The sequence below is a fragment of the Dromaius novaehollandiae genome, chromosome 4, assembly GCF_036370855.1.
Source record: "Dromaius novaehollandiae isolate bDroNov1 chromosome 4, bDroNov1.hap1, whole genome shotgun sequence".
NCBI lineage: Eukaryota > Metazoa > Chordata > Aves > Casuariiformes > Dromaiidae > Dromaius > Dromaius novaehollandiae.
In genome coordinates this window covers 77,942,481-77,957,063 of record NC_088101.1, presented here as the reverse complement: position 1 = coordinate 77,957,063, position 14,583 = coordinate 77,942,481, and the positions used below count along the sequence as shown (strand labels likewise).

The following is a 14,583-nucleotide window of genomic DNA, read 5'->3' as shown; positions in this document are numbered from 1 at the left end:
AATCTGTCCTTAGTTGTCTGTGTTCCCGAGTTCGTTAGGAGTTTATTAGAGGTGATGTAACATGCAAAAGCATGGAGTGTAGATATGCATCGGGGTCTCTTTTCTGCTTCACTATTTTTCTCTGACAGTTTTTAAAATCTTCATCTAGGTTGTGCCTAAAATCTCATTATCCGAATAGTTTTCCCATCAAAAGGAGAGTAATTTGGATTACATTATATTTGCAAATCTCGTGACTTTATAACATCTTCTGGGGTAATCAACCAGTTTGTATTATAGTCATTATCATACTCAGAATTTGATAAAAGTATTTCAGATTATGATTTGTCTTATCTGTATCTGAAAAGAAGAATCATAACGTGTTCTTTCCAGACTTAAGATTTTTTTTTAAAAAAGAAAAGAAGCAAATTCCCCAAAGCAGTGCCTGCCCTTTGTTCTAGTGGCTTCTTTGTTTAATAATACCTTCGAAGCAAAAAGTTACTTTTATGGTAGGCATCCATTGGTTATGGTAACATGGGCAATTTCTTTCACCGGTGATATGCAAGGTATATTTTAAGTATTCCTTTTGAATAATTGCATCATCTTTCTGTAAAATTACTCAAATATTTTACAAGGATTTTTAAAGACAACAAGGAGCCAACAAAAAAAGCTCAGCTGGCTACATGATTTTGCTAGTAATACAATATTAGAGTTTAGATGTCCAAATGATGCGTTCCCTCTCTGTTGGTGCTGTGAAAGTGCTTTCCTCCTGAAATACTGTGTAAAATGAGATCATTTAGAATGTGAAGTAGGAGTAGCCCATTTCATTATCATTATTATCTTAATAAATATTGTGACCTGAATACTTAATGAAGAGTTTTTTGTTGCAAAAAATGCCAGAGAAGTTTTTCAGAAAGATTATGCTGAAAATCAGTCCCATATTTCCTATAGTTCCTGTTCCATAATCTTATGACACCCACATAAATCTCACAGTAAATGAAGCTTTAAGAAAGAAACCTATACATCAAGGTCTTATGAGCATTTAAGTACAAGATAATTAGAATTTTTCAGTTGAAAAATTATTAGGCCCACATTTACAGTTTAATTAAATGTTCCATCCCTGATTACAATAAGACTTGAAAGTATATTATGCTTAACATTGAAATCTATATCAACTACTAACACATACTATTTTAGGTTGAAAAAATTCCTACATCGTGTACAGTATGCATGTAATGCTTTGAGTCTTGTCTGCCTGCAGCTGCATTAGTAAACGCTTGATTTTGCCTTGTCATATGTTTTGTCAGTGTTGTGAGGAGTCCTGGCCATGTTGCAATACAAGCTCCTTGCTCATCGTGTTTAATGAATGTTACAGACTTGGTTAACTAAGCTGCTGCTGCAGTCTTGGCTGAACAAGAGAAAATTTTGGTTATTCTTGCCACTGACATTCTGCAATCAAATAAAATTCGCATGAATTTTAAACGAGAGAATTCTAAGTACAAGGGAACAGCCTATTTCTTGTCTTGTCTTTTAAAATGAAAATTCTCTGGCTTGATGAATAGCCTCTCTGTTCTGGCTCCGGAGGTGGCACTGCATTTTAATGGTGATTCCAAGTTGAAAAGTGCTCTAAGGATCTTGGTTTTTTGGATACAGGCACTACATTAATGTCAGATGGTATTAAGAATGATTGTTAACTTTAAGGTTAGTCAGTTACTATGAATATACTGTTTGATTAATGGAAAAATTGGCATGTATAAGGTGCCAGTTTTGCTCATCCCTATCCCTGAGAATAAGATGAAGTACTTGCCTATTAAACATTGGTCACCTTGTATTTCTCAGCTTTTCTTTGAAAGTAAGATATGGCAGAAAAGTTGCAAAATGACTTGATAGTCTAGAATTTTCATGTAGGATATGTGAAGTCCCACATTAGTATGAACGTGTATCATTAGCCATAACCGACCTTCCCTTTGTTTCAGTTTTTCTGGGAGAGAAGTTTACGCTGCTGTAAACTTCTTGGGAGTGAAAATACATTAGTTTATAGATGTAATTTATCCACCGTTGGTTACGGTGGAGAAAACACTGTTGATATTCAAGTGTTTCCGCAAGTGGTCAGACCTCTAATAGTCATCTGAATGATACTAGGATCGTCATCATCCGGCTGAACTCACTCCCATGTTAGCTTTCTGCATGTCGCTCCGTGTTGCGCTGTTTGATGGAACAGAGTGCCCGTCTGTTATATGGGAATTTATTCCCTCTCTACAGGCTCTCTAATGCTGAAAGCAACTCCAGACCAATTTTCTAATTTGGTTTTTCCCTTCATCACTCGTAGGAATCCCCAAACTGCATGGCCAGTTTCATAGCTCTACAACTATTCAGTGTATTTCAGTTTCAGGTTTAATGATCTAAAATACGTCCTGTCCTTTGAGTCCCTTATATTCCCTTTCCTTCTGTCCCATATTACTCTCTCTGTTTTCTGTTGTATATTTTTATTAAAATTCTGTGAAGGCTGCTCTGTGGCCTGTTCTGTTAAGTAACACATCTCTCTCTCTTTGGTTCATATAATTTATGGTATATAATATAATTCAGAGTATCATATCATATAATTTAGAGTAATCACATTGCAGAATTTATTAAATTAATTAAAACTTTTATTTGTTTTCCCTTCAGAATTTGTCCACCCACCATCATAATTTTTCATTGATGGTCTTTGAACTGCTTCCATATTACTAATACTGACCAAAACTGATGTGTTATTCTGGAAGCAGCTTTAGCAGATCAGAAGTTTGCCTTCTCGACTGTCATATAATTCTTCTGCTTTTACAGGCTGAAAACACAAGCGTTTCTATTTGTCACATGTAATCTGCTCTCTGTTGTTACCTGCGATCTTTTTCAACATTATTTCTCTTGAGTCAAAGATACTCAGCTCATATAAATCCTGTTTAAAATTCTGCATATCAGTGCGTTCATATATATATATCTATATATATATCTATATATATATATATACACACACACACTTTTTTTTTCCGGTTGATGAATCTTGATTTCATATTCAACTTTTCAGGTTCGTTTGTGTTATTTTCCTCTCTTTGGCATTGAACTTCTTAAGTAAACTTAAATAAACTTCAAGTGCTGCTTTTACTTTCCAGCAGTTAACAAAGGTGTTCTCTTAAGAAAAAGCACTCATGATGCCAAGGCACTAGTCATCTTGCTGCAAACTGCATGCCATGCTGCTTGTTGCTACCGCTTCATAGGCGTTCAGTAAAACTTGATTTCATGTGAAAGTTGTTCTAGCCAGTTGTCATTTTGGATTTATCTTGCAGACAAGTTTCCAAGACCCCTAAGCATTTCAGGGACACCAGCGTGCATTGTACGTTTTGCTCCTTCTCTGATGATTTTTATAATCCTGGAATACTCTAACTATATATTTGCCTGTATACTTAACAAGTCCCTGTTACTTATTGCCGATGTTTTATTTAAAGACTACCTATTTAGTTTGGAGGGTGGGCAGAAATAGACATCTAAACTTGCAACAGGTGCCAGCTTCTGCCATCATTATTAAAAGCTGGGGCCTGTAGTGTTTTTTGGGGGGGGGGGAGGGGGTTACATTTATTTACAAAAACAACTATAATTGGTATAAAGGTTGATGTTTTCTGGCTTCTTTTAATGTATGATTCTGTGAGAAAAACTGTATCAAATTTGAGGTTTTCTAGTATTAAGACAGATGGTGCTTGGTGGAAATAGTTGAGAACAGGCTTTTGACATTTACTGACATACTGCATCTAAGACGAGAGTGTTCCTCTTATTTTAGGGAGAAACCGAGACAGTTTATAATGTTTTCTAAATGTTTCTTTTCAGGATCTTACAGTGGAGAGTTGTGGTAATGCTGCTCGTTCTTCTGGCTGATGTTAGCTTCCTAAATAGAAACATAGATTCTAACAACCAGCTAGTCTTACCTGCCTGGATTTCTCCATACCAATGCAGATTTCTGGAGATCTCTTGTGAGGCTTTAAGAAATACCTAACTGCTCTTTGCCTCAGTCCACCTAGGCATTCTTGTCTGGCACCTTTTTGGTGCTGATGTTTTGTCCTAAGCAGCTCTTTGCATCCGAAACATCATTTGGTCTTGTTCCATTTTCAGTTCTGTAGTGAAGCTGTCGTGCTTGTCTGTCAAGCATGGACATGGAATGGAACGCTTGTCTGTTCACTCAGGTCCTGGTTATTCTTAAACTCTTTGCATTTTTATGCTTTCTGTAAAATAGTGATACAAATGTGAAAATGATTTAGGCCAATCAATATCCCATCCTGCTTTGGCAATGAAATCCAATGACCCTCTTCTTGACAGTGAAGACAATTCAGGCATCACAGTGTTAAGAGGCGCAGATCACCCATATCAGTCATTTTCAAACTTAGGTCCGTAGTGTCCTGCATATCAGATGAGAAGACAAATTTTTAGACAAGTCACCTGAAAGATGCGACAGCTATTCAGTAAACTAGTCTTTTGTATCCGAGATGATGTGAAACCAGTGGCTTTAGTCTTCACTACATGCTTAGAGAAGAAAAACTAAAAAACTAACCATTAGAGAGAGAATCTCTGATGCAGCTGGTTTTGTCCCTTGGGACTTCCTGTATTCAGAATTGCTAATACTTTATTTGTATAAATATTTATCTGGCTTGTATGGCAAATGTTATAGAAATAAACATGCTAACTCATAATAAGATTATGTTAACCTTAATTACTTTAAAATATCTTATAGTACAGTTAATCTGGTGTACATAGAATATGTACAAGATGGCTTTTGCTATAACATCTGTTGGATGTTATGTAAAAACTACCAGAAATGGCTTTTCCCTTATTTAAATTTTATTTGAACCTATGAGCATTAGCTGCCAATCGTGTTGATTTCTACAGGAATCCCATGTGCATATTGCTGTGCAATTGGGCCTGGTATCCTGTTTCTCTTGTGGGGAGTAAAAGAAACTTGATACTTCTGTAACTTCAGATACAACTTAGCTAAACTGTTTGGCTGCTATTTGATTTGCTGCTTAACGGTGGATATTGCCTAGTGAAAACACTGATGTCTCTGTGAGAATAATCAATGAGACCTACTTTCTCCTTAATATTAATCTGTTGTAAACTGATGTTTTTTTAAATCCTGAAATAGAGAATTTTATTCTTTAAACCTAAAAGAAGATAAATATAGCATTTTTCAAATTATCTTTTGTTTTTGGTTGCTTTGTAACTTCTAAACTTTCCAGGGTTCTGCAAGTTACTGCTGGATTGCAGATATATCTTAATTGTTTCTTGTCAGGGAGAACTGGTGACTGCATCAAAGGCAATAATTGAGAAAGAGTATCAACCGAGAGTCATAGTGAGCACAACAGGACCAAATCCCTTCAACAAACTCACTGATCGAGAACTGGAAGAATATCGCAAAGAAGTAGAAAGAAAGCAGAAGGGGCCAGAAGGTTAGTTTGCCTGTGCGTTCTTTTCTGCAATTGGATATAACAACAGCAATGTTTACTATTAATTTGGATTGTGGGTTACCTGCCGAGGTCATGGAAAAGTTATTCAGCTTCTGTGTTTCAGTTTTTTCCAGTGTAAATTATGAAGTTAGCATATTGATCGCAGAAAGTGCAATTTAAGTGTTATGGGGTATTTGTAAAATGTGTAATTTTATTTGACAAATTTTGCTACTAGCCAAAAGGAGGTGTTTAATACGGCCAGTTACTGCTGCTGCTAAGTTCTAGAAGTCTTGGAACTTTATTCATTGAAATTTTCAGGTACTGTGAAGTACCACAGGTTGTTCTGCTTTGTCTCCCTTAGCATTGGAGGTAGTCTAAGGTGAGAGAAGGTTGTTGCTTTTTGGAGCAGAACTGCAGTTTTCTAACTTACTGAAATTTGTAGACCTGAGAAATCTGAATTGGGAAGATGCAGAACAAAACTTGATTGCTGCTTGGAGATGGCACATCTTGAGGACTCCCCAGAAATGCAGGCTTTCTAAATGATAATAAAATTCTGAATTATGCTGTAAAAAGAGATCATTGCTACATCTGAAGTAGTTACCCTGTTTTACTTATTTTTAAGCTTCTACTATGGGATTCTACTTATGACATTTCCACTAATCTGTTATGGTTTGAATCTGAATGATTGCAGGAACTGTCTCGCAGTGTGTGCTCCCTGCTTCAGCTTTTGGACAACACAGAGTGGGAGTCATTGTAGATCATGTATTTTCAGTTGCACAAGTGTTGGACTGTTTGGGGGATGGGGATGCTGTGCTGTTATGCCTGTATAACTGCATACCTTTATCCTCTCAGTAACATTGCTACATCCTTCTTAGATAAGATTTCAAAATATGGAGAGACTGTGTTACTGAGACAGACACCAGCTGGGGAACAGAGTACTTTGCTTAGAAATCAGAACATCAATGAGCAAAATACTTCAGATAAAAAATCTCTGGATTTGAAAGGCAGATCAAAAACCTTTCAAGGAGCAGATATGAAGACTGTACAGGATCGTGAAGTATCATCACTGTCTAAATCTTTAGATAACACTCAGTTTGCTGCTGCATGGGTTTCTTGTCAGACCACGCAGCAAGTCATCACACATCTTAACCAAGAAGAGCCAGATGTGCAGAAGTCACCTCATAAGGAATTTCATACCGCAGTGATCAAAGCATTAAGGTCTAATCCTGACCTTTTGGCTGAGGCCTCAGGTATTATGAATATGGTATAGTTGTGCTTGCAATCTATGGAACAAAATCTTTATCCACCCCATTTGGAGATTCTGTCAGTTGACTCCGTTATCTATGGGACTGATTTCATTTTTAATTGTTCAGGTGAACTGTATGGAACAATGTTTTAATATTGTTCCTGATACAAGGTGTGCTCTGTTAATGTTTTCTTTTGGCTATAGGGCTGTTAAAACCTGGAAGCAAGGGGGACCCTCCTTACTAATAATAAATGTGCAAACCACTGCGAAATCTGTTTTGAATCATTTTAATTATTGCATGTTTTTCTGATTACCTATGCAGTCTTTCATTCTTTTCTTTTGGTATGCAATTTTGTTTTCTCCGAGATTGAGCAAGCAATTCAAAGCAAGCAAAAGAACATTGTTTCGTGCAAGTCTGAGAGCATTTTTGATGATATTTATATTTTCCTTAGTTTTTTTCCTAACAGGTTCTCAAACAGTCTGCCGTACTAGTTCATAAACAATTATGTTACTGGGCCCGTACGTGGAGGGGGCAGGAAACACAAAAACAAAGCCAAACTTTGACTTTAATAGTTTTGTTAATACCAAACTATCACTTATTTTTCTTTTGCTTGTTTTGGTATTATTGAATATCCTAGCAGAATCTTGATTCAGAAAAATGTATTTGAGGGGTGGGGTGAGAATGACACTTGTCTTACTATGTGCTGAAACTTCTTTTTTTTTTTTTTTTTTTTTTTTTTTTTTTTTTAACCTCCTGCTGTTCTACATCTGCAGAACCTTCAGAAGATGGCAGACAACAGAAGGAGAGAAGTCCCCCTGATCCCACTTCAGCCCGCACTCCTCCCAGTACACCGATCAAAGTAGAGGAAGGTATGTTATTTTCATTCGGGGGCCAGGGGAAATCAGTAACTGCATCATTAGCGACTGACGCATGAAAGTATACGAACTAGTATCTAATAAAGGTAAATTATTTTTTGTGTTTTACTTCTATAAACTCTTAAGTGTAATAGGAGTTATGTTTACAATAATAAAGAAGTGTGCATTAACATAAAGACAAATTATCACCACTTCCCAATTGCCTTGTCATGTCTTGGTCTTTCTCAACTGAATATCCCTTTGCGCATTTTCTGCAAGAGAGAATTGCTCTTATGAAATGAAATAATGTCTGATGATGAACCGGACATAAATTGGATGGTTTCGTAAATCTCCTTTGCTGACTGCACATTTCTTAAGCATTATTGTACTTGGATTACACCTCAGTAAATATTTTTCCAACTCAATTTGAATCTTAGTTTTATTAGTCACTAACCTTATGTAGTAATTCTAACTAAAATGAGAGCAGGACTGGAAAAGTCTGTAGTTGCCTCAAAACAAACAAACAAAAGAAGTCTTGAACAGGTGTAATCTAATTTTTGTCTTGTTTCCTTTACCTTGTACATTGGATATATCACTTGTCTGTTAAAGTCTTCCATTCACTACTTCATCTCATTGTTTCCTACAAGAATGGTTGCAACCATTCTTCTAATTTAACACAATGGCTGTGATGAATGCATAGATTCTCTACTTGTGCTTTTTTCTTCTTGTGGCTGCGTTACAAACAGGAGATGGATATGCTAAAGAGTACCTGTTACCATAGTAAGTATCATTCCATACTCTGACCTGCTTATGTGCTTTGCTTCGCTCTTGCATTTTTGTTTACTAAGCTTTTTTTTTTTGGTTTTGGTTTGCATTAAAAAAAGCAGGCTCTTTTCAGTTGAGACACTGATTTCTTTAGTTGTCGATTTCCTGAAATTCTAGTTAGTCATAGATTTACATTAAAATGCACTCCTTTTAAGAGAGACTGTGAAAGTGACATTGTGTGTCTCCATACTTGTGTCTCTGACTCCTCATAGTTTAAAAAGGAATAGTCTGGAGTTGTCTTTCAGACATAGCTAAAACAGTTTTGGGAATTTCTGCCCCAACAGTTTGCTGCTGCCTGCACAACTTAGACCTGATAATGAAATGTTACAGAGTTCCTAATCTATTTCAGTGCAAAAGTGTTGCCACTGGTGTTTTGAACTAATCCAACTGACTTCTGCACAGAAGTGAGGATGGAACTACTCCTGTTGTATGTATGTCAGCTGTAGGGGAATTCAAATTTCAACTGAGGTATAATAGTAAGTGGTTGGTGGCAGGAACTTCTACAGCTGCTTCAGCTAGATCTGCAGGGCTACATCAGATTATACTCTTAAGTAATAAGTTTACTTTTAAGTAATCTGTTTAGCTCCCTCCATTTTTATTGTCCTGTTCTATCCGGAAGTCAGTGTTTTATATTTGTCTTGGGTATGAAAGTCAAAACTACGTCCTAAACAACTGTGACATTACTAATAAGTTTCTAAATTCTGTTAAATTGAAAATTCAGAGAATTGTCTTCCCTGAGCTCTTCTAGTTGTATAAGTTTTCCAGGACAGACATACTAAGTTTATTTTTTACACTAGAGTAGCTGGGAGTTAATGCCACGACAGCTTTTACTGGCAGGAATCCTGTTGAATGATGGTGTTCTCTGTATAGTCACCTCTCAGATTTTTGATATTTTAGTGTAGCTGAAATCAGAAAAGTGTTTTGTGTTAGCTCAGTTATAGCATAGCTTGTGTGTGTGTGTCTACATTTGTTTGTGTTGGGGAAAAAATACTTTGTTTTCATAAGTAATAAATAATGTGAATTGTAAATACAAGCATCACTGATATTTTCAAAACTCTCTTATGCCACAATGGATGTGTATAAAGGGAAAGCCTGGATGTAGACATACTTATCGTACCAAAACCTTTTGAAACTTTTAGGTGTTGTTGAGTTCTTAAATTGTACATAGGTTGTGCAGCAAGATATATTTTGAAAGCTTCCTGGCTAGGTTACTGGAATCCATCAAGCAAAATAGTAAGCCTTTTACATATTGTGTGTTTTCTTTATCTAATGTGGAATTTGTAGAGCTTCCCAGTTCTGGTGGAATGTTATCTATAGTGAGCTAAAAAAGCTGTTTGTTTCATTCCAGGTTAATTTTAATCTGTTTAGTAAAGGTGATGGTTATTTTACAAACTGGAAAAGATAGCTGTTCTAGATAAGTGAGTTATAAAATATATTTATATAATGCTTAGGCCAGCTGGCAAATGCTATTTAAATTCCAGTAGCTTCCTATTCTTTAATTTCAAGAGTTTTCAACTCCCCTTAACTTTCTTTAAAAGAAAAAAAGAAAAAATCAAAACTGACAAACAAATATGGTGCCTGTTCTTAAACATCACACCAGTTAATGCTTTCAGTTGATTCCTGAAGAAGCAAAACTTAAAAAAGAGGTAGTGAAGAATTGTAGGTGGTGCTTCTTAGAAATCTGTGTACATGCATCTGTGTGTGTTACATACATGCATAGGTTAAACTAGAGCTTCAGGAGACAGCTTGTGATGTACGTAATTGCATTCTCTTTTACTCTGTTTTAAATTCTGTCTGCATTATAACTTTTAAACTTCTAACTTGTGCATTCTGAGTGTTTGGCACTGAATACTAGCGTGTTCTGCTTATTTAACATACTAGAAGTTCATGGTGCTCCAAGCAAAATATGTTAGTTTCCTATCAGATATTCACAGAACATCCTGTAAGATATATTAGAAGATTGTTAATCCCATCTGGCAGAAATTAAAAGGACACTAAGTGTCTTTTCCATAGGAAAAATGGGAATTTATCAAGCATTTTCCTGTAAATTGTTGTGAAACCTTCAGTGTTTTGAAGTTGACATAAATGCTGCCCAACTTGCTCTGACAAGTTTTTAACTTTTAAAAGAAAAAGATGTTGCCTCTCTTCTGTGCCTTACAAATAAGTATGGCCTGAATTTTGTTCTAGATTCCTCCTTATATAAGAAATGTATCTGACACAGCTAATGGGGCATTTCTAACTTCAGTGCAGTGAAGAAAAACAAGGAATTTTTTAAAAGTGCTTATTAAATACCTACACACACAGAAGAGCTTTAAACAGAACATCTCTAAAGTCTGGCGGTGAACGAGAAAAGTGTTATAATTTAGAGAGCAGTGGTAAAATTCACCTCTGGACATAAAGCTATCACAAGATTTCCTTGCTGTAGTGACTCTCCTTATACAGGGGTAAGTGTTGGTGTTAGACATTGCATATATGCTTTAAAAAAAACAAGCAAATGAAAGAAAAAAAAAACCTTACTGCATAACCTGCTGAGCTCATTTAATTTGATAAGCTACATAGATTTTACTTAAAAGAATCCATACTATATTCTCATGTATCTTGCAAAATGAACTGAAGCCTTTGTGATAGGAAATCATATTCTGAAGCTACATCTGTTAGATCTCATAGAAGAACGTAATGAATCCAAATATTGCAATTAAAATTGGCAGGCCAACAGCCTGGAAATTAATGGATTTCTGTATCTCAGATCACTACAAACCAGCAATTAGTTTTACCCACCAAGTTAAGAAAAATGCTGAACTTACTGACATTCTCTTCAATGCTAACAAAAACTAAGTTTAATTCCTTCTTACTGTACTAAAATCTCATGTTATTTGCAAATGTTACAGATAAAACATGAGAGAAGTCTAAATAGTTTTTTTTTATTTCTGGTTTACACCCACATGATCAGATTCAGCTTTATCTGTTCTGTGGTAAGAAGCTTAAAAACAAACAAAACTTTGGAATATCCTGTTTGTATCTCTGTGCCTAAAGCAAGAGCAGAATAGACCTATTCCAAAGGCTTTATGCAAAATAAATATATTAGGTTTTTTTTATACAGAGCACTCACCATCAACTTGCTTCGCTTCCTTTGTTCTGGGGACACACCCATAAACTAACTGTGTCATTATCTATCCATCCATTAGAGACACAGCAGGACCAGACTTACAAAGATGACAGTGATGCTGCGACTTTCAAGCAAACCCTCCCAGATCTCACCCCCGATGAGCCTTCAGAAGCACTCAGCTTCCCTCCCTCGGGAAAGGAGGAAGGGAGATGTGATGAAGATCTGCCCAAAAGCCAAACTGAATCACCTGCCGTGGAAAATAAAGAACCCCAGTCTCAACCCACTGAAGAGCCGGTAACGCCAACAGCTGAGGAAGGGACAGCAGCTGATGCAGGTAGTGATGAATCTCCAGGAAAGTCCCCATCAAAAAAGAAAAAGAAGTTTCGCACTCCTTCCTTCCTGAAGAAGAACAAAAAGAAGAGTGACTCCTAAAGGCTAAACACACTGCAGAAACACTGTCATATTTTAAAATTCATTAACCACTAGAATGTACCAGATTGTACTGAGTGTTTTGTCTCATTATGTAAATGAATGCAGCAAGTAATCCAACCAGCCCCTCAAGTTATGGCTTGATTGTTTAAGATTATAACCAGAAATCAATGTGCAAAAAGGTGCTAATCCTGTGTTTTCAGCAGCTACCACTGATCTGATCCCCACTTTGTAAACAAATGTAAATGACTTCCATGTAGAAGGCATTGGATCGCTATTTTTGATTTAAAGCCCACGCTGCTTTAGGTAAGAATAAGAATATTTTTCACAATTAAAAATACAACATGAATTGCTTACCACAAGAAGTGTTCTTTTTCAGTGTTCTGTCAGTCACTTTCTTTTTAAATACTGCATTTCAGAGAGGATGCTTTTGCAATGGTGTTTTCAGGGAGCGTATTCTTGAACTGAGAGATGTAAGCTTCTGCAATCTTGTGCTTACGGATCATGTTCTATTAAAGCTTTGAGACTATCCATACTTTACCTTCCTCTCTTCCCCCCCCGCTTCCTGATTATTGTAACAAAATGAAAGTGTTTTTTCACTTTGTTTTATTTTATGTTATAGCTGGCACTTGAAATTAGCTTTGTCCAGGAGGACTGATAGCGACGGTGCGTTCTGCTCATATTGCGCATTGGAAGAGCCCAATTTCTTTTTTTTCTAGTAAATGCAGTTTAAGGGAAATCTGTCTTATGACCTTGCCTCCCTAAAAATCGGTCACAGGTTAATTTGGCTGTTAGAAAAGGTTAAAAAGTAACTGAATTAAAGTATTTCAGAAGTTTTTCAGTTGGTGAGGTAAAGCACGGGCAGTTGCCTTAGGGCCTTAGCACAGGTTTCACCCTTTTCTTAAAAATCCCTTGGGCACATACGCAAACCTGTTGCATATGAACCCTATTTGCAGCCTTTTGTGTTTATTCCTTCCTATGATAAAAGTTTAAATGTATTACACTGAATATTTAACACTTTTTTAATGAATTGTTTTCATTTAAAAAAACTGGTATAACTGGCAGTGAAGTACTAAAATCCCAACTAAACTTAAAGATGTATTTCCAGTTTGCTGTAAGTGTGTGTTTAACATGTAGCATGGTAAAGAAAATCGCTTTCACCACTGACTTGGCCATTTTCCAGTTATTGCCATGCTTTTGTCTATCACTAATCATAAAAGCAGTTTCAAGATCAGATAGGTAAAGCCTGCAAGAATTCTCCAGAAACCGTAATTAACTCATCCCAGTCAAAGGTGGAGAAAGTTGTTTACCATTTCAGATTTCAAGTATCACACATTTCTGGTTGTAACAGCAGAAAACATTAAACTCCTGTATGGGAGAGGGAAACACTTTAGACTCACAAGAAGTGTCTACAACAAAACAGAACATGGATGTAACCTTTAAGACAATATTAAACATTGCAATTGGTAAAACAGCAGAAAACTAATGCCTTACAATTCATGCAGTGGAAAGCATCAAATAACAGAAGGGTTCAGCAGCTGGACGGATTAGGAAGGCCTACGTTAGGTCTCAGACGTATTGATACCTTGGACTAGTTTCAGACAGTGAAGGGGAAAGAGCTGAAATGACAATTAGAGCTGTAAGGCTTCAAATGAGAAAAGAGGTTTAGAGGTAGTAATTAATACCATGCGAACTTCACCTATTTTGGAATGGGGAGAGGTAGGGTGGAACTAGAAGCAGCAGTTAAACCACTGTGTAAGAGAGACCCCTAAACAGTAATGTTTAGTAAGGACTGCATGGCACTAATGGCTTTGAGCTTGTATTTTAACCCTGTATGTCCTCTGTACACTAGGAAGCATACAATACTTATTTTGCTAAATTGTGTTTTATTGCCAGGGTCGTAATTAAATTACTAATTGCTATATGTTTCAGTTCATTAATGGAATCCTTCCATTTATCTTGACCACATATGCAATGATTTTTAATTTCTAATTTTGTAGTTTGTTCTTTCATATTGTAATACAAAGAATTAAATTGTAGTTATGTATGGTATGGTTACACACTTTGGGGCAAAATCAAGTCCTGTATTTTTCTTTCTTTCTTGTATCATTAAGTTCTACTCACAAATAAAACTCTTTAAAGAAGGTGTTTTTTCTTTCCCCTTCTGCTTTCAAAACTCATGTACAGTTTTATTCTATAGGTGTAGCCCTGAACTTTGAATTAGCTCCATTTTCTTTTAATGATCAATTAATGTGTTGATTAATTAATGATTAATTCCATCTAGTCTTGCTAAATAAGTAAAATAAATTGGTCATTGTTGGGCTTTCTTCCTTGAGCGTCCCACCTGAGCAATAGGCAGAACCCAGCCACTAAAAAGTGGAAGCATTTGAGCTCTAACTGAAGGAGCGAACAGTCACTGCCCGCTGAGATCCTTCCCTCTTCGCAGCTTGCTACTGTTGCCGGGAAACCTTGTGAAAGGCTGCCTGTGATTTAGCACTATGTTACTATTGTTGGTTGGCTCCTGGGAGGAGGCTTTTGGCACCTAATGTTGAGTTAGCCAAACAGTGATCATCCTTTTAGATTAATTTATTAATCTTAACTGCAGTTAACAGACTAGGCCACTGTACACTGAAACAGTTTATTTGTAATGTGCAAAAAAAAAAAAAAAAAAACAACAGTGC

At 36.3% G+C, this 14,583-nt stretch overlaps 1 protein-coding gene across 15 annotated transcripts in view; it reads left to right on the top strand.

The window, feature by feature from the left end:
• The window catches only part of ADD1 (adducin 1), a 69,605-nt gene extending 55,559 nt beyond the window's left edge, over positions 1-14,046 (top strand). For 7 of the 15 annotated variants that reach the window (XM_026112710.2, XM_026112714.2, XM_026112715.2 and 4 more), the window contains 4 exons: positions 5,288-5,444; positions 6,317-6,691; positions 7,462-7,557; positions 11,553-14,046. In XM_026112710.2, the coding sequence (XP_025968495.1) occupies positions 5,288-5,444; positions 6,317-6,691; positions 7,462-7,557; positions 11,553-11,905 (981 nt within the window). In that variant the 3' untranslated portion in view covers positions 11,906-14,046. Of the gene's footprint in view, positions 1-5,287; positions 5,445-6,316; positions 6,692-7,461; positions 7,558-8,288; positions 8,324-11,552 lie in introns of those variants that run through there. The other 8 variants (XM_026112723.2, XM_026112724.2, XM_026112725.2 and 5 more) reach the window with 3 other exon arrangements.
• Positions 14,047-14,583: the final 537 nt, after the last annotated feature.